At 36.0% G+C, this 27,993-nt stretch overlaps 1 protein-coding gene across 1 annotated transcript; it reads right to left on the reverse strand.

Annotated features, from left to right (window-relative positions):
- Window positions 1-7,988: 7,988 nt before the first annotated feature.
- Window positions 7,989-26,916, reverse strand: LOC121430126 (interleukin-18 receptor accessory protein-like). The gene is given in 11 exon segments (XM_041627405.1): window positions 7,989-9,576; window positions 13,842-13,877; window positions 13,879-13,940; window positions 14,879-15,016; window positions 15,518-15,670; window positions 17,096-17,235; window positions 18,266-18,527; window positions 19,508-19,683; window positions 22,314-22,443; window positions 24,166-24,337; window positions 26,831-26,916. Coding segments are annotated over 10 exon segments (1,959 nt in total). The 5' UTR covers window positions 24,323-24,337; window positions 26,831-26,916; the 3' UTR covers window positions 7,989-8,871.
- Window positions 26,917-27,993: the final 1,077 nt, after the last annotated feature.

Below are 27,993 nucleotides of genomic sequence, written 5' to 3' on the forward strand. Positions count from 1 at the left end.
ATTAAATGGGGGTAAACAACCCTAATTGCAATAATTGACTGTCAACAAAAGAGGTAGCCGTGTTCTCGATCTGTCTATATACCTGGTATACCGTTCATCCATTAAGCAATCGTGTCTAATTCTCAAAACGGTCCACGAACAAAATGATTACTCCTTAATCACCTTCAATCAAGATTTGAACTTAACATCCACCATGCCCACTCTCGCCATCAATGTTGATGAAAACCAACGGGTTCGCCGAAAATGATATGTGACCCGTCTTCGTATACGCCATGCTTTCTACACTGATTTCAGCACTAAGTATATAAACAACCTTACAAATTCTCATTCATAGCAATATGTGCATTCAAAAATATTTGCAAACGTGTTCTTTGCATTGTCATTATTCATATTGCAAATAAGGACGCAATGAATGTCTGCTGAACCGAATTATTTCTATACAGCACCTTGACCGAAAACCACCCATGAAAGATTTACTTTTGTCAGTAGTATGTTATACCATGGACCTACTAGTAGGTCCATGATTATACTTAATCATATACTTCTCCCACGCCATACTTGCCAAATTCATCATTCTGGCTGAATTCAGAACATCAAAATCAGCCAAACAAAGTCATCAAGCAACTTTCGAGTTCAAAATACTGTAGTAGTGGTCAATGTTTCCTTTTCCGAGGTGCAAAGGTGTGGAATTCCCTTGCAAAACACATTCCATTCGAAACCAAATTTTATGCGATATGGTCGATTAAATCCTTCTTTAGCACTCATTATTAGGAAACTTCCCAATCAAACTTTTTATGACTCTAAAATTGCGTCTTCTTTCACTTTATTTTTTTTCCTCATTTTTGTCTCACCTGCATAGCAGAGTGAGACTATAGGCGCCGCTTTTCCGACGGCGGCGGCGGCGGCGTCAACATCAAATCTTAACCTGAGGTTAAGTTTTTGAAATGACATCATAACTTAGAAAGTATATGGACCTAGGTCATGAAACTTGGCCATAAGGTTAATCAAGTATTACTAAACATCCTATTAGAGTTTCATGTCACATGACCAAGGTCAAAGGTCATTTAGGGTCAATGAACTTAGACCATGTTGGGGGAATCAACATCAAAATCTTAACCTGAGGTTAAGTTTTTGAAATGTCATCATAACTTAGAAAATATATGGACCTAGTTCATTAAACTTGGACATAAGGTAAATCAAGTATCACCAAACATCCTGCATGAGTTTCACGTCACATGACCAAGGTCAAAGGTCATTTAGGGTCAATGAACTTTGGCCGATTCGGGGGTATCTGTTGAATTACCATCATAACTTTGAAAGTTTATGGATCTGATTCATGAAACTTGGACATAATAGTAATCAAGCTTCACTGAACATTTTGTGCAAGTTTCAGGTCTCATGATTAAGGTCAAAGGTCATTTAGGGTCAATGAACTTTGGCCGAATCGGGGGTATCTGTTGAATTACCATCATAACTTTGAAAGTTTATTGGTCTAGTTCGTTAAACTTGGACATTAGAGTAATCAAGTATCACTGAACATCCTGTGCGCATTTCAGGTCACATGACCAAGGTCAAAGGTCAATGAACTTTGGCCGAATTGGGTGTATCTCTTGAATTACCATCATAACTTTAAAAGTTTATGGATCTGATTCATGAAACTTGTACATAAGAGTAATCAAGTATCACTGAACATCCTGTGCGAGTTTCAGGTCACATGATCAAGGTCAAAGGTCATGTAAGGTCAATTAACTTTGGCCATGTTGGGGTTTTTTGTTGAATAACCATCATATCTCTGTAAGTTTATTGGTCTAGTTCATAAAAAGTGGTCATGAGAGTAACCAAGTATCACTGAACATCTTGTGCGAGTTAGAGTAGTTTTCAAAGTCAGCACTGCTGCTATATTGAACCGCGTGATGCAGGTGAGACGGCCAGAGGCATTCCACTTGTTTAGATTTTGGGTGCACAATTTGCGGGCCCAAATTTAAAAAAAAATTAAGAAAGTGAATGAAGGCTTAAGAAAATTGGGGTGATATCTTTAATCAAACATGATAGCTTACTCAAGCATAAAATCATCCTCGCTATTATCATCATCATCAACATCACAACTACCAGCATCACCATCAATATCATAACTCACTATCAATATCATCATTATCACATCACCATCCTCCCCATCGTTATCTTAGCCATCAACATCAACATCATCATCATCCTAATCATCATCATTCTAATCATCCTAATCATCATCATCATTAACATCATCATCGTCATCATCATAAACATCATCATCACAAACATCATCATCATCACAATTTTCATCATCAGCACCATCATCATCATCATCACCATCATCATCATCATCATCATTGTCATCATCATCATCATGATCATCATCACAATCGTCATCATCATCATCATAATTATCATCATAATCATCATCATCAAAATCCTCCTCCTCATCATCATCACCATCACCACCACCATCATCGTCATCATCATCATAATCATCATCGTCATCATCATAATCATTATCATCATCATCATTATCGTCATCATCGTCATCATCATCATCATCGTTATCGTCATCATTATCGTCATCATCGTCATCATCATCATCATCATCATTATCATCATCATCATCATCATCATTATCGTCATCATCATCGTCATCATCATCATTATCATCATCATTATCGTCATCATTATCGTCATCATTATCGTCATCATTATCATCAGCATCATCATCATCATCATCATCATAATTATCATCATCATTATCGTCATCATCATCATCATCATCAGGGAGAGAAAGACAGACTGAGAGAAAATGTGGATTGAAAGAAATGGAAATGGGTATCATGAAACATAAAAAAGAACTGAGAAGTGCAAAGAGTAAAATTATACAAAAATTTAATGAGTTGTCTCCGTAACAAAATAATAACATTAATAATTTATGTCAATTGACATTTTGATCAATTCTATCAATTTCCTGATTAAATACTAGACACATAGGCCCCGTATTCTGAAGTTAGGTTTAAATTAGGTTTAGACCATGGTAATAGTTATTCATAAAGTTTGTTTGTATAAATTTAATTTAGGCATATTAGGCAACCCCCCCCCCCTTTTTATGTTGTAGTTTAGTGATTTTTTTTTCTTTGTTATTAAAATCTTTGATTATTATGTTATAGGGTCAGCTAATCACAAGGCTCGTTCCTTTCTTGCTGTCCCTCTCATCATCAATCCAATGTTTATTTCTATTTGTTGTTGTTGTTTTTCTATTTTGTTAATACGATGCTTTGTATATGTTGTGTTTTTGTATGGATTTTTATGAGAAAATAAATTGAAATTGAAAATTGAAAATTGAAATTGAAAAAATAACCCTGTGCTAAAATTTTGGGAAGCCAAAAATTCAAAATTTCTGTCTATATTGTAAATTTCTAATGTTTACTATTTTGTTTCTTTTGCTTTCATAATGATGAATAATACTTCAAAATATGTCAGTTATCATTCACAGACAATTATGAACATTTGAGTGTCATGTGACTTAATAAACTGGATGTGTACTGTTAGTGGTTTGTGCCCCAATTGGCTCTCCATACTTAAACCAAAACTTTAAACCAGGGTTTAATTTAAACCTCAGTTCAGAATACATGACATTGACATGTAGTCAACTCGTCATATTCAAGTTTAGTTCAAAATTCAAGATATAATACAACAAACTGGCAAGATGATAAGATCATACAGGCACCCTTTTAATTGTAGAAGTACTTTGTATAGATGATGGAAAACAATATTATATGCACATGACTACAGGGGCTGCCGAAGCGAGAGGGGGGGGGGGGGACATCAGCCCCCCATTTTTTTCCAAAACCGTGTAAAAAAACATAAAAATGACCATATCATTGTGATTTTTTGCATGGTCAGCCCTCCCCCACTTTGAAAACCATTCCGCGGCCCCTGCATGTATATCCTTATATTCATAGCCCTAGCACCAAGTGAGATTTCCAGTGAGTATTTTTTTCTTTTTGTTTGATGAGACAGCCCCTGCACTCCTATCCATGAGACATTCACACTTTTACAAGATTAGAGCTTGAGATTATTTTAGTTCAAGAAAAACCAGGTATTACAGCTCAGCTGAAAAGCATCAATCGCTTGGACAGAATGTCTGATCCCAGACAGATCAACCTTAAGATTTAGCAAAATTGGACCTACTGTCTTTCGGGTTCTTAAAATAACCCAAACATTTTAAGAATGGGAAAGGCGCATTATACACCTGTAACTGCCTCCTTCTTTTCAATTGGCCTCACAAAAAAGAATACAATTTATTATAGTAAATTTTTTAAAGAGATATTTTCCTTCGTTACATAAATGATTTAGTTTCCAATACTACCTCTTTCATTTTACAAACTCCCTTCCTCAAAAAAGGTAAGATCAAAGACTGAAAATCTGAATTCAACATGACTATTCCAATTTTTATTTCTTTCCTTTTGTAATAGAGAACTGATTTTGAATTATAGAAAAACACCTATACTATTCCAACCATTTCTCTGGCAAATATATCAACCTATTTTTTCAAATCATTTATCATAACAATAATAATTTATAAATGTCACAACCATGACAGTCTAACTTTTATTTCACATTGTGAAAGATCTAAATATTTTTTTTTACTTCAAAGTATAAACAACTTTCAAAAAGAAACAAAAACGATTGCTGCTTTGTCAACAATGTATATAAAGATATATAATATAAAAGATCTGCAAAAATACACATTTAAGCTTAAAACTTACACAATACACCAGATGTTATTGCATCATTATGTAAATAAAAAAATATATAAATTCATCAAATTGATTGTACATAGTACTGCATTATATCCTGCACTGAGGCAAATTGTAATTTCTTTTTAAAATATACCAGTAGGATCAGTACTGAGGACAGATTAAAAAGGCCACGATAGTCATGTCTAATGAAATATAATATAGCAAATGTATAAAAATATCAATATAAAAGTATCAATAAATATGATGATCATTATTACTGCAAAGTATACTGAGTAGACTGACCGTACCTAAACAGGTCAACTCGGTGCATTCACTATGCAGGTTTGCATCGCATGAACACCACCATAACAGTTTCATTGTGATCAAGCAGTTTTTAATGAAAATGATTCTGCAGAAAGACATCTTCAAAATGCACCTATTCCAGCATTTCATCTTTTTAAAAGAACAACCCGATGTCACTTCAGTAATTTTAAATTTTTGTCTTTGAATCCCATATCATTCGCCTTGCATGTCTGAATCACAAGACTAACACCATAACAGTTGAGATTTCCACTGTGTTCAAGCAGTTTTTAAAGGTCAAGTCCACCCCAGAAAATTGTTGATTTGAATCGATAGAGAAAAATCCAACAAACACAACACTGCAAATTTCATCGAAATCGGATGTAAAATAAGAAAGTTATGACATTTTCAAGTTTCGCTTATTTTTCACAAAACGGTTAAATGCACAACTCAGTGATATTCAAATGAGAGAGTTGATGATGTCCATCACTCACTATTTCTTTTGTGTTTTATTGTTTGAATGATACAATATTTTAATTTTTACAAATTTCACAATAAGGACCAACTTAATTTAACCATAAACTATTATAATGGTACTTCCACATGTTCAGGGAGAAATAAAACTTTGTTTCACTTGACAAGGAGGAGAAAATTAGAATATTTCATATTTCATATAATAAAATACAAAAGAAATAGTGAGTGGGTGATGTCATCAGTCTGCCAAAAATGCATACCGACCAGGATGTGCATATAACCGTTTTGTGAAATTAAACAAAACTTTAAAATGTCATAACTTTCTTATTTTACATCCGATTTTGATGAAATTTTCAGTGTTTTGCTTGTTGGATTTTTCCCCTTTTTTTTCAAATCATCTTTTTTGTTAGGTGGACTTGTCCTTTCATGAAAATGATTCTGCAGAAAGACGTCTTCAAAATGCAATTATTCCAGCATTTCATATCACTCGAGTATTTTTACATTTTTGTCTTTGAATCCCGTAATTTGAAGGTCGAAATCATCATCATAAAATGGTTGCCTGAAGAACAGTTCACAGAATATGAAAGTACTAAGATGTTTCCATAGAAATGGAATTTTTCACTGTCTACGATACCCCTGCCACCCGTCCATGCCAACATAAGTAGCGCATCTAATTTTGTCTGAAGGAGAGCAGCAATAGACATTTCTACTTTGATCGATGAACAGGCTTCGTCCTACAACATCGTTGGAGTAAACTAAACTAAAATGAGTGATCAATATAACCCAACACCATTGTATAAATTCATAATGATGAAATGGTATATTGCAAATCGTATATGATGAAAGAACTAGTGATATAAAAACTATTATATACACACATCAAAGTATTGAATATTTACTTGCAATCATTATTTCAACCACCACCATATAATGATTCATAACTGTAATATACCTAGCTGCTACATTCAGTACATTGCACATTGTAGTATATTAAAACAAATAATTAAAAAGATATTTTAGATTTGCTGTATATTCATACATACAGTGTTTTCCTGAAAATTAAGTGTGCTTTAAAGGACATTGTATAAATTTCCTGTAAAATAATCATGACATTGATGGATTTCCATACAGTTGATGTTGATCTGATCAATCATAACTCTTTGTAAGACAGGGCCCTTTTCTACAGAACTACCCATACTTACTGTGGAGAGAAGAGGAATGACTTTAATACTGGCTGATGTCTAAACTAAAGTAGTAGTTTATTCCAAAAGAGTACTTAAACTTTCTTACAACCAACATTTACATGATAGGAAACATGATGATTATGAATGTTGATGGGGGTGGGGCGCTGATTCTGAATATGCATGAAATTTACAATGATGAGTAAGAAGGAGAAAAGAAGAAGCAGAACCAAATAGACATCAATAGGTGGTTTCAAACCGCCTCGATCATAAGAATCCCTGTTGAATTACGAGAACTTTTTTTAGGCCAAAAAATACCCATTAATTATTCCTGCATTCACACCGCCCCGAAACATATCCTTGGGGATAAATTCCTGAAGTGAGGAGCATGCGCAGTATGGTCTGATAAGCAGGCAAGGCGCGAGATTCAAAACCACTAGCCCAGCAGCCACCCACGGCGCCTGCGCCCAACTACATGCTGGGCTAAAAGTTCCTGTAAATTGCTCTCACATTGCCAAAGTACCTGCGACCTTGGAGAAATCCCCGCAAAAGTTCTCGTATTTTTGCCAATTACCTACTCTTTAGTGGGTATTTTCTTTCGGGGATATAACGCGTAATTTGCTTTCACATTGCCCATATTACCTGGTATTTTTTAATTGGGTAAATTTTCCGATCTGAAAATACCTGAAACTGACGAACTTCAAGGCGGTCTGAAACTACCTACTCAGTACGAAAGTCATTTCTCTTTTCTCCACAGTAAGTAGTTCTAAAGAAGAGGGCCCCATCTTACGATTGATCCGTTCAACCTCAACCCCATGGAAATCCATAAATGTCATAATCTAATCTTCAGGAAATTTACACAATGTCCTCTGAATTACAAAGAGAAGCACACCAAATATTAAAGAAAATTATGTATGTATGAATATACCGCAAATCTAGAAAAGCTTTTGAAGAAACACGCATTTAAAATGTTGATGTTGCTGGCTTTCCATAGTTTCGGGTGATTTGATCAATTGCAACTCATTGTCTGATGGAACACAGAACTCGCCTCAACCGATTAACAGCAAGCAGGCTAGACTACCGATACATATATTTACGAAACTTTGGGCAACATATCTACTAGTTCAGCTTCCATGCAATAACTTTTGTAAAGTGAACTGCAATGTGCTGCACTCAACCCAGGTGAGGTAAATGGGTACCGGTAGGAAGTAATTCCTTAAAAAGCTGTGTGCGCTATGAACGCCTAGCTTAGCCGGGTAATATAGGAGCGCCTTGAGCACCTAACAAGGTGGATATGTGCGCAATATAAATACCCTATATTATTATCATTATTATCAATGTCAGTCTAATAGCCATCCTTCATTATGGGTATGGGTTTAGATAAATCACCCCTACTGGAAGTAATTTGCAACAAGAAACATCATTTCATCTTGAAGGGAATGGTAAAAATGTGAAAATGAAAAGAGAGTGAATTCTAACCATATCAACTTCCGGATCATTTCGATATTGAGTCCACTCAATATTGATGTTGGTATTATCTCGGGTACACTTCGTACATGTAATTCCAAAGGTTCGTAATTCCAAACACGTAAATTGCATATACCTCGATGTTCGTTAATCCAAAAACGTAAAAGGGTTCGTTAATCCGAACATTTGTGGCGTTATTCCGAAGGTTCGTTATCCTGACGGTTCGATAATCCAAAAACCAAATAAGGTTTGATGTTCCGAAGGTTCGTTAATCCGAAAACGAAATAAGGTGCGTTGTTTCGAAGGTTCGTTAGTCCGAAAACGAAATAAGGTTCGTTAATCATTTCGTTTTCGGACTAACGGACCTTCGGAATTACGAACCTCATTTCGGATTAACAAGCCGTCGGAAATACGAAAATTCGGAAATACGAACCTTCGGAATAGCGAACCTTTGGAATAACAAAGCTTCGGAATTATGAATGTATGCGATTATCTCATGCATGGACATACAGTATGTCCAGAAAAAAAAAAACATTTTCAACGATTTCCAAATTGAGCTATTATATTGAGTGATAAAATACATGAGAATAATATAGATTAATTTTGGCATAGGGGTAGTGTGATTTGCGCAAATAAAATTGATGAAGAGTAAAATTTTAATGTGATGTAGAATGGCAATGAATAGATTACACAATCGTTGGAGCTTCATTTCCATCAGGTTTGGCCACTGATCGTTTAGGTGGCATTTTCAAAAGAAGTTTCTTCTCATATCCTTCCTTCTGCTTCTTCCATTTGATCTTCCTCTTCTTACTATCTTCATCTTCTTGGTCGTCAATAAGTTGATCTAAATCTCCATCTGTAAGAGTTTTCTTCATATCATGGTCGCTATGGCAGGCAAGAGCATCCACATCATTATGATCTAAATCTCCATCCCTAGGGGTCATTCTCATGTCATTCTTGCTATGGTAGTCAAGCATACCTATATCACTATTACTAGTGGATGTTATACGAGAATCACCAGTCTCCCGGCTTTGATTGGAACCAACACTCTTGTGATCATCACCGTTAGCTAGGTTACTGTCGCTAGTAATTCCTGCAGTGCCAGACCCAAAGCCGTTGGTGCAATCCTTACCTACAACACTCACATGGTTGCTTGATATCTCCTGAAGGTCACTGGTCCCACCACCATCCTCTATACCCTTCCCACCAATGTCACTACTAGGTTGGGTCTCCAATGATTCTCCAGTCACCTTCCAGACGATGCATGGACACACCCTGACTATCTCAGCAAGACGTCGGTAAGGCTTCAAATGCTCCTTGTTGACATCTCGGTAGAGGATCGGGATGATACGACTTTGCTTTCTTAGAGTCTGGTCGGCTGCCAGATCAGTCTGTGAGGGGCAAAGCACACATGTTTCAAGATTACTTGCTGCATACACATGAAAGTATTTACAAGGTTAATAATAATAATATAACAATACAGGGTATTTATATTGCGCACATATCCACCTTGTTAGGAGCTCAAGGTGCTCCTCTATTAAGCGGCTAAGCTAGGCGTTCATAGTCACATTATCATAGACTCAGATCTCGTTCATTTGCATAAACCTATAAACTGTTTGACTTCATGAATTTCAAGCTAAAAGTAATCACACTGAAGATCAGACGAAAAGTTATTACTTCCAAAAGGACCCGACCCTATTCTTATTTTGTCAATTTCTCAGAAAATACCCATTTTCAAACAGAATCATTTGGCACATATGTTTGATTTATACACAAACACTTGGGTGGTCATTTTATCGATTGTGTTTAACTTTTAGATTGCTATCGCAACTGGCATTTATCTTTAACAATATCATGAAGAACATATCAATCATGCTCTCATGTTTTGGGTTAGGTAGTGCTGTAACCTGCAAGTGAATAACCAACCTGTACCGACCCGTGTAATCCAATCATTTGCAGGCGGGACCCGCTGACCCATCGGCTTTGAATCACATCATGTTGGCCTACTATGGCACTCACTCAATCAAATGCAAATCACCATGAGTGATAACTCATATACCCACACTATACAGGCTCACATCAGGTAATATATTTCAACTGAAGCTGGAGTGAATTCATTTCCAACATCGCCAATTAAATCTACTTTGTTCTGGAGTTCTGGGGGCGGGGTGGCATTGAAGTGGGTCTGCGCCGATTTCAAAAGCATTGCGCAAAAACTCTCGGAGTCAATTTAAGAATGACCAATTGCAACAGTGATCATTGCTATTTACGTATTATACCCTAGTAGATCTACTATGATCTCAGGGTTGGAGAATGAATTTGACTTGGCCCATAGCCCATGATAGTGTCGTGTTGGGATCGGTAATTATTGAAGGGAAGTGTAATAAAGAAACTTTGGAGAAAGTTATACAGTTCAAATCAACAGGTATCTGATCATCAGTTACAGTTTATAATTGGAAGTACATGAAGATTCAGATATAATAGGAGACGATGAATATAAAATAATTTCGAAGTATAAGATTGAGATTCGGAGTGAAGTTAATATAATGATATTCGATGGAAGTCTAAGTCTTGAAGTCAGTTAGTCTATATCTGGATGAGTGTGGGTCTAGTATTCTTCTGTATACCGGGTATTCATTTCCGTATCTCTAATAATCAAGAAGTGTTATTTATATCATTGGTTTTGGGGTGTAATAATTTAAGGTGGGATTGATCTAAACTTGATCTGATTGGTCTACAGGTAACTGTCTATCAAACTTCCTCTGGTATTGTGGTGATGCTCTGTGCAAGTGACTGGGGCTGGAAGTATGAGTCATGCTTCTTCCTTGAAGTTCGCTGACGTCACTGAGGGTTGGTCTTAATTGTCAAGGATTTAGCAGTTAAATGGTATTGGGGTTTGGGAATTCTCAGATGACATTGGGGAGTTTGTAAACAAGTGACGGTGAATGACTGAAAGGATAACAGGAAATTAAATACATACTACATAACAATAGGGGGCATGCCGGCAGGGTAATTCAAAACACTATCCTTAGGGTCTGTGCTTGTGCCTGTATCATGTGCAGTCCTTGTGTAAACCCAAGGCAATATGTCCAATCAACTTTGGACCATTCATTACGACTTGAAGCATGCAAGGTGTGTTCACAAGCATGATTATCTTACTTGTCTAATAAGGTATGAGCAATTTTGCTGTTCTTTTTTTGCAACTTACAGAGCCCCTGGGGTGACAGGACGTGTTTTTATTTTCCAAACGCAATCCCATGACTTACTCGCCTGTTCCCCTGGGCCCGTATTCTAAGGTCGGGTTTAACTTAAACTCGGGTTTAAAGTTGTGGTTTAAGTATGGATAGCCAATTGTTATAAATCACTAGCAGTAGAGATATTTCACCTCATTCGGCTCTCAAATCATTCACAATTGTGTAGGAAGTATAAATAGATGATTGTCTTCACCATCGATGAATCAGGAAAGAGCACAGTAAACATAAGAAACATACAACTTAATAAAAATTTTGACACTTTTGGCTTCCCATAATTTTAGCACAGAGTTAAACCATGGTCTAAGTTAAACCTGACTTCAGAATACAGGCCCTGATGTCTAACGTGTTCCAATGATATATCACTGGTTCCCTTGTCTTCAAACTTGCCATGAGTAAGCATATGAACAAGTAAGTAAGTAATAATAATAATAATTGACTGTATTAACCATTCGATTTTACTCAACAAACTGAAATATTATGGAATAAGGGGAAGTGCATCAAAATGGTTTGAAAGCTATCTTTCTAACAGGAAACAGTATGTGACTATTGATAACTGTAATTCTGAATATGAAAATGTTACGGTAGGCGTACCGCAAGGCTCAAATCTCGGGCCACTTTTATTTCTACTTTATATCAATGATCTGCAATATGTTAGTAATATTTTATCAATAATTTTGTTTGCTGATGATACCAGTCTATTTCTATCAGGTAATAATCCGATGGCATTGAACAATTCATTCAATTTAGAATTGGAAAAGATACAAACTTGGTTTACTGTCAATAAACTTTATATTAATCAAAATAAAACATGTTACATGATCTTTAAAAGTAGGAATTCCAGAATACAAGATAGTGAAATAAATATAAAACTAGTACTAAATTTCTTGACGTAATCATAGACGAAAACCTGAATTGGAAGGAACATGTAAATCACATTGCTTTAAAGATATCAAGATCCATAGGAGTTTTTAATAGTTTGAAACACATTTTACCATTGAGAATTTTAATCAAATTATATAATTGCTTGATTTTATCACATCTCATGTTTTCCAATATTGTATGGGGCAGCTGTTCATCTCATTCACTACAGAAATTATTTTTATTACAGAAACGTGCAATACGAGTTATTACTAATGCCAATTACTTAGCACATACTCAACCTTTATTCAAGAAATTGAAAATACTGAATATTTATGATATAAATAAATTACAACTAGCATCTTTTATGTTTTCTTACTCTAAACAATTGCTCCCAAAATATTTTAATGAATACTTTGAATATAACGTCAACATAAATAAATATTGCACAAGAAATGCCAATAAAATGTATGTACCTTTTTACCATTATAATTTTTCAAGAACAACTGTCAGTTTTAAAGGCCCACAGTCTTGGAATATCTTGCCAGATGACTTCAAAGAAAGTAAAACTACGCGTTCTTTTAGGAGGAAATATAAATTGTATTTACTGAAGTTTGAATATGAATAATTTAATTTTTAATGTATTGCCTTTTATGTTGTTTTAGTGTTGTTAGTTTTGCGTTTGTAATGTATTATTTTGTATTATTTTTTGAAGTGGGGTAAAATCGGGGATTTACCTTGACAGGCCAATGGACTTTTGTTTATCCCCCACATCCTCCTCACTTCATCTTTACCATTTCTTTTTATAATGTTATGTATAATGTATGTTGTATTTTGTATTGATTTGTATACTTGATCTTTTGATGTTTCTAAAGAGATGTGAATAAAATTGAATTGAATTGAATAATAATAATAATAATAATAATAATAATAATAATAATAATAATAATAATATAGAATATTTCTAAAGTGCCAAATCCACATTGATTATGTGCTCAAGTCGCTGAGATATACTTGGTATATCATTATTACCCCGGCTCTAGCATTCAAGGAATAAATCCTCCTGGATACCCATTCACCTCACCTGGGTCGAGCGCAGCACAATGTTGATAAATTTCTTGCAGAAGGAAATTTCGCCATGGCTGGGATTCGAACCCACAACCCTCTGTTTCAAAGTCCGAAGACTAATCCACTGGGCCACAACACTCTACATATAAGTAGTAAGTCAAGGGTACAAGTAAATTGAGGGATTGAGTAAGTCAAGAGAGTAAGTCAGTAAGTCAAGGGAACAAGTTGTAAGTCGATGAAATAAAATACAAAAAAGCAGACACCAGGGGAGTGCTTCATCAACATTTTCATCCGACAAGTTGTCAAATCTGACATCTTTCTCTGATGTTGATTGGCTGAGAGGTACTGTTACTATGGTAACTGCCAGATAAAATGGGACTTGTCGGATAAAAAGTCCTTTCATGAAACGCCCCCCTGAAATGTAACCTTATTGTCTCTGTAGCATCTTATCTGAACAAGGAATGTTGCTGACTTACCAGGACCTCACTGTGTGAAGACATTGGGTAATCAGGGGGAAATGATAAGAATGCATCGTCTACTTCGTTTCATACTAACAATCTCCTCAGCAATCAGTGCTACAAAGAGATATGACAATAAATTGTATTATTATTTATTATTTGGTGTCATCTGTGCCCGGGAGGCGAAAAGCGAACTGAATCACTATGACCCGCAAGGTCTCTTCTTCCCATATTACTGATTGGGGGAGTGCAAGTGGACCACTACACCGGGGTTTCCCCCTACTCTTATACGAATAGGGCAGATTTTCATCTACATATCAAGTTCTACTCCTTTCCATAATAATAAAGCACTTCACATTGTGAATATAACATCCCTATGTGTTATCAAAGGACATTATTACCCTGGCTTTAGCCCTGCAGCCTTTTACAGTGTGGAAGCATTTCAAGGAATAAATTCAGCACAAAGTGGATCAAGGTCTTGCTGGAACAAATTACCCTCATGGCTGGTATGCAAACATGAAACCCACTGTTTCAAAGTGGGACACAACACTAGATTTAAAAAAAAAACTAGATATCTTCCGACAGAAATTTCCAAAACCAATATCCCATCCCAATTAGCATCATTCCATATTAATCTATATGCAATGGGCTTATTCTTCTCTTGGACTTATGTAACTTTGATTATTTATTCATCGTTTGATTTTTTGTAAACATTTCTCCTTTCTGTTGTCGGCAGCAATCTTAAGATTTAATAATATAGGGTATTTATATTGCGCACATATCCACCGTGTTAGGTGCTCGAGGTACTCCTATATTACCCGGCTAAGCTAGGCGTTCATAGCGCACACAGCTTTTTAAGGAATTACTTCCTACCGGTACCCATTTACCTTACCTGGGTTCAGTGCAGCACATTGTGGATCAGTTTCTTGCTGAAGGAAATTACGCCATGGCTGGGATTCGAACCCACGACTATCTGTTTCAAAATCCGAAGACTAATCCACTGGGCCACAATTCTCCAATAATCTTGAATCTTAAATCTATTAGTGTTTGCTCACCTTCTCCTGGTATTGCATGCATGTCTCTCATCCAAACATCATATCCTTTCTCAAGGAGAAGTTGAGCCAATGAGATAGCAAACCTTGTATCCTCAAGAGAGTCACTGAAGCTGATGAATGCGTCGTGTTCCATCCCATCTACATGAAATCAAAAAAATTATAATAATAATAATAACAATATTCCGTATTTATATAGCGGTCGCCACATGGGAACGAAGTCTCTCAGCGCTTTATATTATTACCCCGGTCATCGGATCCTTGCATGCCCGCATACAATGTATGCACCTTCTTCACTCACTGGGGAGCATTCCAACAAGAGTTGGCATTCATTAGCTGACAATCCCCCTTAACTTGCCAATCACCTATTATATTCTTGTCATTCAAACAACTGGCTCAAATCACAGTTGGCATCCCTAGAATGATTTTCAATACAGATCAATTTGCTTTGGGTGCTGTTTTTCATGGTAATTTCTTATGGGGGGGATGCCTACAAGAAGATAATTTATTTACTGTTAAGTTAATGCACTGGATCAGTGTATAACCATTCTTTAGAAGCCCAAGTCATTCCCCAGTTATGGCCACCAAAGGTTAGAGTGCTCTGAAGTTCATCTTTAGCTGAGAATAGGTGATAGTTCTTACCGTGTTCTTCTATCTTGCCAAAGCGGTTCTTCCAATAGAGCTGTAGAGTCAGGTGATAGCGATGACACAATAATGTTACCATGGTAACTAACAAGAGGGTGACAGTCAATGATACCACGATTCCAACGGTGATCTCGATTATAACATAAGGTGCTAGCAATAGGAAGAAATTTCAAAAAAGAGGTTTACTTATCAGTACTATGCATATCAATGTTTTTATGAAATAATAATTATAATAATATTCTGCATTTACAGAGCACTTAATACATCGGAACAACGTCTCTAAGCGCTTTACAGACATATTATTACCCTGGTCATCGGATCCTTGCATGCCCGCATACAATGTATGCACCTTCTCCACTCCCTGGGGAGCATTCCAACAAGAGTTCCAAGACTCAATGGCTAGGCATACTACATATAGGCATTCACATCCTACCGAGAACCCATTTAACACCTGGGTGGAGAGTGACAAAGTGTGCATTAACGCCTTGCCATAGGACGCCAGACCGCGGTGGGATTCTGATGACAAGGCGAGAGTCAGAACCGCTACACCATGACGCTTCCACAATGCAATACAGCTGATTCTAACAGAAATATGACGAAAGAATAATGAAAACCACCGTTATATCCTTCCCAAGGAAGGTGCTGTCCAAATATTTGAATGGCCAAGACCTAAAAACTTGTACACATATTTTATTTTCAGTTAGTCAGGATATCTCACGATTTGCACTTATTGGATTAAACTTACTTGGTAATGGACATGAATTTAACATTTAAAACGTTATACAACTGACCATTTGAAATTTCCCCTAACATTATCTCCACCGACCAATGGAAAACACGATAACTATCAAGATACAATCAGCAGCTGTTACTAATGTTGTACTTCTTGGATTGGACACTAATGCAAATAGTATACCTGTTTCTTATACTCCCCAACTTCATTACTACTCTCTTCATTTCTTGCATGAGCTCACGTCAAACGTTCTCTGTTAGTGAACTACAACCAGACAGTCTTGTGATACACTTTATTCCACCCTCCTCCTGAGCCTTGCTCTTTTGTCACTATACATTTTTACCAAATAAATTTGTCTGTGTATTCACTGGATCCCGCAGTTCTCCAGGACTCAAGGAAATAGAAGAAGAAGAAGGAGGAGGAGGAGGGGAAGAAGAAGAAGGAAAAGGAGGAGAAGAAGAAGAAGAAGAAGAAGGAAAAGGAGAAGAAGAAAAAGAAGAAGAAGAAGGAAAAGGAGAAGAAGAAAAAGAAGAAGGAGGAGGAGGAAGAAGAAGAATAAGAAGAAGAAGTAGGAGGAGGAGAAGAAGAAGAAGAAGAAGAAGGAAAAGGAGAAGAAAAAGAAGAAGTAGGAGGAGGGGGAGGAGAAGAAGGAGGAGGAGAAGAAGAAGAAGAAGAAGAAGAAGGAGGAGGAGGAGGGGAGAAGAAGAAGAAGAAGAAGGAGGAGAAGGAAAAGGAGAAGAAGAAAAAGAAGAAGATTGTGACTGGGTCTATCAATATACATGTATGATTACATCTCAAGACAGAAAGGCCTTAATGTAACAAATATTCAATGAAAAAGATACCTCTTGATACAGTGATATCGATCCTTCCCTCCTTTGACTCTCCATCAAGGGTGTAATTAGCGATGATGACGTACCTTCCAAACTCATTCGGTGTAACATCTCTGATAATCAACTTTCTTCCTATGGCAGCAGGTAGGTTGCTGTGGATATAAAGTGAAATATAGACATTGATTATACTATGAATATACTAATAAGTCACAGTGAGCTATGATATCGAGTGAGAGTATTTAAAAACAAAACAAACTTTTCATAACTACACATCTAAGTGTTCAAAGTATAATTTCCTACCGCAAGAAATCAATTCACAATGTTCTAGACATAACCCAGGTAAGGTAAATGGTTACTGGCAGAGAGTAATTCCTCAAAACGCTGTGAGCAACAGAATCGGTGGCCTGGCTTAGCCAGGGTAATAAAGTTGCACTTTGAACACCTCACAGGGTGGATAAGTGCCCTATACAAGTACCCTATATTATCATCATTATTTAGAATAAGTTCAATAAAGCTTACATAACCATAATAAGTCTATTTTTCATTTTAGTTATACCCCACTGCAATATCTCAGATGAGGCATCCTATCACCTCCTTTTATTCATTTTAATTTATTTATTTCCGTTTATTTCAGCAGGGTAGCCCTTTCAGTTACAAAACTGCTCTACCAAGAGGCCCTGCACAATAAAAAACAATTACATATAAATAACAATTTACAAATAAAACCTTAAAACCATATACTTAACTACAAAAACTCAATTAAATCACATTAAATTAAACTTAAAGAAAAAATCACATACAAGCAGAGTGTTTATATCAAGTTTAAATTAAATTTGAACAATAATATTTACATTAAATCAAAGTTAATACTGCTTTTTTTAAATTTGGAGTTAAGAGTTAAAATTCTAGATTGTTTCTTAAACATGGGAAAAGATGTTACATTTTGCATATTCTGGGGTCAACTGTTCCTTTTCAAAACCCTCATTTAAACTTTTATCATTGTCTGCAACTTCACTTCTGATCGGGGGGGGGGGGGGGGTGGATTTGGGGGCTTCTAATCACCTTACATAATAGCATAAACAAACTCTAAAAATTGGGATTCCTCTAGAAGAAATGTGCCTATTGTTACGGTGCATTATGGGCCCAAAACGTTCGCAAAACCATCAGAATTAAGTTTCTTACTATGTTTTCAAGCAATCTCTGGTGTGAATGTTTGCAGATTCCCAATACCGGCTTTCTTCCTCATCTCCTCCTTCACCAATCAACTGATTAATAGGAACCAGATCCTTATCTTCATCAAGTTTGTACCATCTAACGTCGGTCTGTTGAGCTCTGACCTCAGCACAGAACTCACAGAAGATGAAGATATCTTGACCACGTTCGACTCCAACATCACTGCAGTTATCATGGTCAATTGTATATGGATCATCAGTGAAGTCTTCATCTGTTAACCAAAAAAAGTGTTTTGCTTGAATCAGTGCTCCTACATGTCATCCACATATTTTAAGAAAGAAGTATAAAATAATATTTAAATATAACATTCATAGTGTCCTGATTACATAGCCATAGTAACCTTATACCCACAGTACTATATTGTTCATTTGTTCTTAAAATAAGCAAGCATATCATTCAGAAGATTTAAATTCTAATCATGAAATTCCTGAAAAACTTGAGATTTATGGGAGCATTTCATTAAAAACATTCAGTGATTTGCACTGACTATTATTTTTAGCAACTGAAATCCTTGCATATTGCCGGCTAAGAACAAATAAGTCAACACTGGCAACAACATCAAACTTAAAGGGGAATGAAACGATTGGAACAAATGGGCTAGTGTTGAAACAGAAAAAACAAAGAATAAGAACAAAGAAAGTTTGAGAAAAATCAGACAAATAATGAGAAAGTTATGAGCATTTGAATATTGCAATCACTATTAATGCTATGGAGATCCTCCTATTGGCAATGCTACAAGGATGTGTGATGTCACATGTAAACAACTTTCCCTTTGATGGACTATAAAATACCCTCAAAATGTATCTTTTTGCTTTTTCTTATGGTGATACAAACTCGTTATCCATGTGTTCTTGAAAAATCTGTATTACATGCCCTCCTATAGAAAGAACACATGATCTACTGATAGATGTGATAAGAGAGGCAATTTAAGTAAAATATCTACGAAAGTAATAGGGAGAGTTGTTCACAAGTGACATCACACATCTTCGTCGCATTGCCAATTTGAGGATCGATTTCCATAGCATTAGTGATCCCAATATTCAAATGCTCATAACTTTCTCATTATTTGTCAGATTTTTCTCAAACTTTTGTTGATCTGTTTTTTTATTTTTCTGTTTTCACACAAGCTATCTTGTTCCAAAGGTTTCATTCTCCTTTAAAATCATCCAATGTGCTACTCTTAGCACTTACCTTCTACATTTAAAGTGAATGTCCTCTGTATGGTCTGTCTACCATTTGACACAAGACAAGTGTAGTTACCAATAGCATCCTTTTGAGTGTCAGTAATCTCTACAGTTTGGTTACAGTCTTTTAGATGAACATAACATAAGGTACTACCAGGCTCGAATCCAAATGGAAACTCAAACCTAGTTTAAAAAATAAAATTGACAAAAAGATTAGTGTAATTCGGGGTAATTCATGATATTTTATTAGGCTTACAATGTTAAAGATCTATATGATGTATGATAACACTTGTTGTAAAATTAATTAATTACATTCACTTCAGAGTGAAATAAGAAAGTGGTCGAAAATCAGGTATACCACTAACATTTGATAACAAATCTGAAAATCATCTAGAATGACCCCCTGTCCTACATGAAAGAAGTGTTTTAGAAATATGTTTAAAAATCTAAATTCAGACTTTAGTATGAAAAAATGCACCCCTGAATAATAATGCACATGATTGCCAGAGATCATTAAATTGAGGCTTTTCTTTGATGGTTACCTCATTAATTAGCCAATTTTTCAATTAACATGAACAGTTTACTCATTAATTCTAAATATGGGCCCTATTTTAACCATAAGAAGACTGGGGGGAGGCTGATTCAGCCCCCCCCTCGACATTTTTCGTAATAAATCCGCTGCTTGAAAATTTTTGACCGCGTTGCTCGCTGACTTTTTACTTTCAAGTCTCACGCAATTTTTGAGAGCAAAATTGTGACACCCGGGTATGCGGTTCCGAAATCACGCAACATTTCGTAAGTGCATGCAGACCCAAAATTACTCCACAACGTGAATTTGTGTTCAAATCCAATGCAAATAGTGTTCTTTAGCCAAAATTCATAAATGTATCATTATTTTTCCTTTTACTGCTTAAAATTCAATTAATTTTAATTTTTTTATGGTCAAAATAAAGTTCCTGACAATTTCCATTGAAAAAACATTAAAAAACAAAAAGTCGAAAAACAAAGGAAATACATAAGAAATTAAGAAAACAATAGAATGCATAAGTAAATAAATGTGACGTTGAAACTTTTAAAAAATGAATTTGATCAGATGCCTATCTAGAGTATGTGAAACGAAAATTAGCATTTAAGGGGCATTATTCTATTTTAATTAGAACAAACATGATATTACACATAAATAGCATAATTACTGAGCAATGAGATTTTTCGCAGAATTCGATATTACAGTTTTGTAGATAATGCCATGGGTAACGCGCGTGCCAATTTTCATCGTGATCACGCGAACGACGGCCGAGATCAGCTGAATCAGCTCTCCAGTCTTCTTAGGCGTCGAAATAGCCCAGTCCATTTAGGGTTAATGGTGTATCCTTAGGAACAAGTGTGTACCTCTGATTAAAATAGCACTTATCATTAGACCTTTTCTCAATTTTTTTGCTGAATTCATAATTATAGCATGAAAGCTGCACAAACCATGGTTTTAAACCAGAGATTCAAGACAATCAAATATTTTGAATTCTACCAGCCAAGGAGAAATTTGATGCCTCAACAACATTTTCATTGGGGGGGGGGGAGTATGGAAAAAAGTTCCAACAGTATATGATGTATTTAAGTAGGAATATGAAAATCTCAAGCTTTTTTCACAGAAAAATAAAAAAATCTGTTCCAGCAAATGTCGCTTTAGATTACTGTATTAGGTATATGCTTGCCAAGCTTTTAAAATCATAACTTCATTTATCACAATTTATACATTTATACAGGGATATTTGCTTTATTTTTTTCCCCCTCTTCCTCCTTGGATTATCAACAAGAGTCATCTTTTCATTATCATAGCAGCTTAGTGGGTAGAAATTTCTCCGGATTCATTCATCTAGTTATGAATCCGAGTCTCATCTTTCAAAAGAGTGTCGTTGACCTGTGAATCCCAGCGGTGATGTGTTGACGATTGAACAGTAACAAAGTCATCCAGTGGGTGATTTCAAGTTCAGTGTTGACCTTTTGGTGTTGGTGTTAGGTCAATTTTAACACGATTGCAATGCCAAAAATAAAATGAAGATAGTCCTGAAAATCACTCACTACTTGTTGAGGTGTTAATAATGTGATCTGGATCAGTTTTACAAACTATGAATAAGTTTTGGAGCCAGGGGAAGCAATCCAAATTTCAACACCAACACCAACACCAAGGCCAACACCGGAATTGAAATCACCCACTGTGCTGCACTTGACCCAGGTGAAGACAATGTGAACCCAAAACTCAGTGCATTCGATACACTGAGCACTAATGATAAAGGAGTAGCTGAGCCTAACGCAAGGGTAATAAGAGTTGCAGTTCATGTACCCACCGGTGAAAGTATCATATAAATCTTATTGTTATTAATAATAATATATGTGATTTGTAATGCGCCAAATCCACTCGGCAGAGTGCATAAGGCGCAGTGAAAGAAGAAAGAAAGAAAAGAACGAAAGAGAACAGGTACAAATATAATAGTAATAGATCCAGGAACAATTAAGAGTAAGAGGCATTGAATAGACGAGTCTTAAGGTAACGTTTAAAAGTATCAATGGACGTGCATTCACGGATTGTCAGAAGACCATTCAATAGAACAGGGCCAGCATGAGCAAAAGCCCGAGCCCCCATGTCTTAACGGATTTAGGAATAACTAGGGAGCCAGAGTTCGATGAACGTAGGGACCTGACTGGAGTGTATTCGCTGATTAGATTAATATTGTACTGTGGAGCAGAGCCATTAATTGCATGGAATACAAGAAGGATTTATTATCATTCATTATTTTCATTCACAAAGTAATAAATACCTATCATCCTTGAGCCATGTAATGTTGGTAAATCCCTCAGCTTTGCAAGACAATGAAGGACTCAAGTATTTTCCCCTCACAACGCTGATGTGAAGCTGAGGATTTGGATCCAAGAACCTCAAAGAACTCCCTGAGTGGAAAGAAAAATGATAGTGATTGGATAAATGTAACAACATTCATGTAATTTATGAATCATTTATAATCATCATTATCATTTGTATTCTAACATCCCCTGTGCCTGAGATGGGATATTATTGAACTGAATCAATATTCAATATGGAGCGTTGTGGCCCAGTGGATAAGTCTTCTGACTTAGAAACAGAGGCTTGTGGGTTCGAATCCCAGCCATGGCGTAATTTCCTTCAGCAAGAAATTTCTCCACATTGTGCTGCACTCGACCCAGGTGAGGTGAATGGGTACCCGGCAGGATTAATTCCTTGAATGCATGAGCGCTGAAAGGCAGCTCGAGCTAAAGCCGGGGTAATAATAATAACAACGCGCCTCGGAATAGAATATTTCTAGATAGATGGCGCTATATAAATGCCTATTATTATTATTAATATGAACTGTAGGGCTCTTCTCCCAATATATCTGATTAGGGGTGTGCAGATGGACCACTACATGATCAGGGAGCAAGACAACCGAACGGTGATGTCATTTTCTTCTCAACTGAATGACAAGCCAAGAGGGGGGTTGAGGTGGTGTCCAAGATTTTCCACTCGTTTTATTTATTTATTAAAACATCTTTATACAGGATAACATGTTCAGATAAAATACACTGTTTTTCAACACGGTCCTGTTACATAAAAAATACCAAACAATAAAAATGCATACAAACTTAATTAAGTTAAAATACTGGGTATGCTTAATTTACAATAAAAGTTGCATAAAAATAGAAAAGGAAGATAGAGAGTCTGGTTAAGTATATGGCAAAACTCATTGTTATGGTTGGTGCCATGAATAATATTTGTGTTGAAGGATATCGTGATTTAATCTTTTTTATTTTGGGGAATTTTGACACTCTTCCAAATTCTTCTCTGCCCCCCCCCCCACTCTTTAACTCAGTTTGTTTTTCTCTCTCAAAGATTACCGTACACTCTTCAATAGAAGTGACCCCCCCCCAACAAGAGCCAATATAAGGTAGAGTAACGGGACTCAGATCTCTCGTTTTGATGTTCTCCTTTTTTTACTTTTCACTTCTTAAAAACTCAAAGGGAGGATAGCCAGTCCCCACCTCCCATAATACCATATCTTGTCTCAGTTGAAATGCAACATGATGTAGCTTCATTGGAACAACCACTTGTTCACTGCTACCACCCTGCCTGTGGGGAATCTACAGGTAGGACTATGGTATGCCAATGTTGTACAGAGCACACACTTGAAAAAATCATTAAAATATCACTTTTGTGACCAAAATTACTAATTTCCATACAGTTGCAATTTATTTTTCATTAGTAACTTGGGAATAATTTGTGTATTCACCAGAGTGCTCAAAAACTTGAATTTTGGGCATATTCTTGTGTACGCCCTCTATTGGTGGAAAGTAATATGGCAAGAAAATTGTCATTTTTTTATCTCTATTTTTAATTAAGAAAGAAATGATTTAAAGTATCAAATTTAAATAAGGGCCAAGTTGTATGAATAATAGGTGTAGTGGAAACTGTCAGTGTAAAAAATCAAGCATTTGCCCCAAACAAAAAGAGAAAAAAAGCCAAACATTGCCACCCTTATTTTACCACACATGGAGATGTAACTGAGGACAAGGTTATATATCATAACCTTGTTCATTGAATGAGTGGGAACAACTCAGAATAGAGAGACATCACAAGATCAGCCAAATAATACCACCTACCATTATAATCATTGCGACATGGTACTATCTTGCCCTCTAAACAACTATCTTGAAGTTCTCCACTGATTATAGGACTATAGAGCAGTAGAAGTGAATAGATGAGGATTGAAATACGCTGCAAGCCATGGTCCTTCATCTTCTTATTGGTTGCTAACATCTTCTGGAAGGTGTCCTAGAAGGGGAAAGGCATCAAAGAAAAAACTAAATACCTTGTATTCTTGTCAAGTGAGAACAGAAGACAAAGATAAAAGAAAATGCAAGTAATTATATTCTTCAAGCATACATAAGCACAAAAAGAGATGTTTACAATAATACATTAAAAGTCAAATAGAAAATTTGAAATATTAAATGAATGATTATTGTGGAGTTGAACAGCAGTAAAATATGGGATAAAAACTGAGAAAGAAAAATAAAAAGAAGATGAGTGGAATTGAAGAAGAATATGGCAAGGGGGAAAAACAATCATAAATCACTCATTCTATGAACAAGGTTATGATATAGATGACTCAAGCCAGGGAACATGACATGAAAGTCTGATGAAAGTAAAATTTAGATTAGCATTAACTTAAGGCAATAATCCGCTAAGGCTCAGCCTAACTTAGGGCATAGGCCAAACTAAGCCTGCTTCAGCCAATTCTGTGGCCTCAGACTCAGCTCAGTACTAACATTAATGAATATCATTTTTTAAAGGGATGGTCCGGGCTGAAAATTTCACTGAGGAAAATATCATCAAAATCAGATAACAAATAATAAAGTTATTGAAGTTTAAACTTTAAAGTTTAGCAATATTTTGTGAAAACAGTCGTCAGTCATGAATATTCATTAGGTGGGCTGATGATGTCACATCTCCACTTTCCGTTTTCTTATGTTATTACATAAAATCATATATTTTTCATTATTTCTTACTTGTGTGAATATGTCTCCCTTATATTTATAATGAAATAAGTTGCAGCAATAAATATCTAATGCACTAAATCTGATTCTGAGTCTGTTGTCAATCCAATTTTTCTAGTTCTTGGAGTTGGAGGAAACCATAGTTTAAATTAACCTAATTTCATATAATAAAATACAAAAGAACAAGTGGAGATGTGACATCATCAGCCCACCTAATGCTAATGAATATTCATGACAAATGTTTTCACAAAATATTGCTAAACTTTAAAATTCAATAATAATGACAATCACAATAACTTTGTTATTTGTCATTATTTGTTATTCGATTTTGATGAAATTTTCGGCATTTTGCTCTGTGAATTCTACTCTATTTATTAAGCTATACATATATTCAGCCCGGACCATCCCTTTAATAGGGTCCATTATTACTGTAAAATTAGTCACCAGGGGCCCGTTTCTCAACACATGGACAAGTTATCCACTAACCACGGAGATAGTTCCAATCTTACTAAACCTGTTTCTCGAAAGGCTTCCTAACTAGAATACCTTGATATCGATACTATCGGTAAAAAGAGCAGACGAGACGTAGCCTTAGTCACAAAATAGCATAATTTTCAAAAATAAAAATTATGACAAAATTGCAAATATTGTGATGAATTGGGAAATACATCTTTTCAAAATAATAGCACGGGTAAATTATGCATCATACATATTTAGGCCATGAAGACTGGAGCAATCAATTGCTGAGAAAATGAAATTATGAATAATTCATTTCATGACTAAAAATCACATATGGACGTTGAGATGGGTACCCCCGGGATATTCAATTTTAATAGTTTACGAAAGTAAACCATAACGGTTTTCTTTGTAAAATTATGATAATTATACGGTATTTTATGATTCCAAACATCATCAAAATATAGTTTAACATAAACTTTTTAAATATTTGATACCGAAACATACGATTCGACGAATTCTATGCATAAATTAGAGATATACTTTATCCAAATAGTAATAGGGGTCTGAAAACGACGAATACGAGCGCAGTTATGGATGGCCTGACGTGGTAGAATCTTTATCGATTAAATTATTTTACTATTTCAAAATGAATGGTTTTGTGGTGTTTTACCAACAGTTTTTATAGTTTCTTTGCATTACAATTATCATTGAATGCATTATCCAACTTGTTTTATGATGTAATTTCAACCTCTATGATTGATTACGTAAGATTAAAATTTTCGAATTTCTAGGCACTTTTGCACGTCATAGTCTACGGTACCCATGTGATGCCACTATGTCACTAAGAAAGAAGTTGTGACAAGTTCGGAGTTGTCATAAATATTTAGTGAGGTTGTTGTACCCGAACTTGGCAAAGAGGGCTCCGTGAAACAGTTAGCGGACAAGTAGCTCACTATCTCCGATTTAGTCAAGAAGTTAGACTTATGACGGTGTTGAGAAACAGGCCCCAGTCTATGTCCATTCATTCGCATCCACTAACTACACACATCCATTACGAAATACACGGCGATTTAACTCCTGTGCAATTCGAGCTACTGTTTCACAGAATCGTGGTGTTCCTATTAGAAAAGTGTGCATGCGAATCGCATGTGCTGGTATGGCTAGCTGTGTGACGTATCGGTAATTTCAGAGAACACGATTGATATTACCAATACCGGTACGTACTGACGTGAAAAAGATGTCATTTATTTTCAAGATCTAGTTATGGTTATTTTTAATAAAATATGAAAAAAATACTGGCCAATATACTCACCCAATTCTGATAGTTACCTTGATACCATCATAAAGCTACTCGATTAGTACGTAAACTCGTTGAAACTCAACTCTCAATTCCCACTACCGGTATTTCTCTCTAGCTCTGGCGTCGTATCGTGTCGCGGAATAAATCGCGATCTTAGGGGTTTTCCCTTGTTAGCGTATTGCGTCATCTGCATGCAGCTGCTGATGTTGAGGGACGTATATAGTTAAACTTGACTTGCTATATGACCCCCCCCCCAAAAAAAAAAAAAAACCTTGACTCACCATCAGAGTAAAAAAAAGCAAACTTGGCCAACTGATCATCTGAAAGGGGGGGGGGACTTACTCAAAGAAAAAAAAAGGAAACCAAAAATATGCATCAACCCAAAATTACAGCCGCCTCCTGGGTATCTAATGGTGCGTCTCTTATATTGAAAATGTCACCATGACACACATGAGGGACTGGTCCGGGGAAGCCAGCGGGGTACCTGCGTGTATGATTTTCCATATAGGCAGCCCCGGGTAGGCAGCACCCTCAGGGATTCAAATGGAAGATGTGTAAAGATGGAAAATGTAACAAAAATTACCTTCATTTCTTTATTTTATTATTTTTTGGCTTTTCAAATATACATCAAGGCCCCCGCTAAAAATGTACCCAGGACCTGGCCTATTCTAGTTTTGAGCTCCCCACGAGTGTGAAAACATTTTTTAAATCATGTATACAGACCATGGCCTACGATTTGGGTGGGAGCGCGGAGGAGGGCATATGATTCCTCTACCTGAATAGCATAATTTCAGCACACTCCCATATCATGTAAACAGTAACCATCATTACTGTTTACATGATATGGGAGTTTGCTGAAATTATGCTATTCAGGTAGAGGAATCTGAATCAGTACCTTTTGTTAGGTATAATTGGGGTCTAGATTTTGCAGCATCAATAGGCCTACAGGTTAGACACTAGAACCTCTAGTTGAAGCCGCAAACCGGGGTGCTGCAAAAGAAAATATTTATGTCTCCACAAGGTAAATGGCCAAGCTGCTCTAGATTATACTGAGGGGGCGGGGCGGGGAAGACCTAAATATAAAGTCAATATTATTTTTCCTTAAATTGAACTAGAAGTTGGCATATATGGAGTCGCACAGCCGATCTCTCCAGAGCTTTTATTTTAAGTTTGAT

The sequence above is a fragment of the Lytechinus variegatus genome, chromosome 16 (genome assembly GCF_018143015.1).
Source record: "Lytechinus variegatus isolate NC3 chromosome 16, Lvar_3.0, whole genome shotgun sequence".
NCBI classification, from domain to species: Eukaryota; Metazoa; Echinodermata; class Echinoidea; order Temnopleuroida; family Toxopneustidae; genus Lytechinus; species Lytechinus variegatus.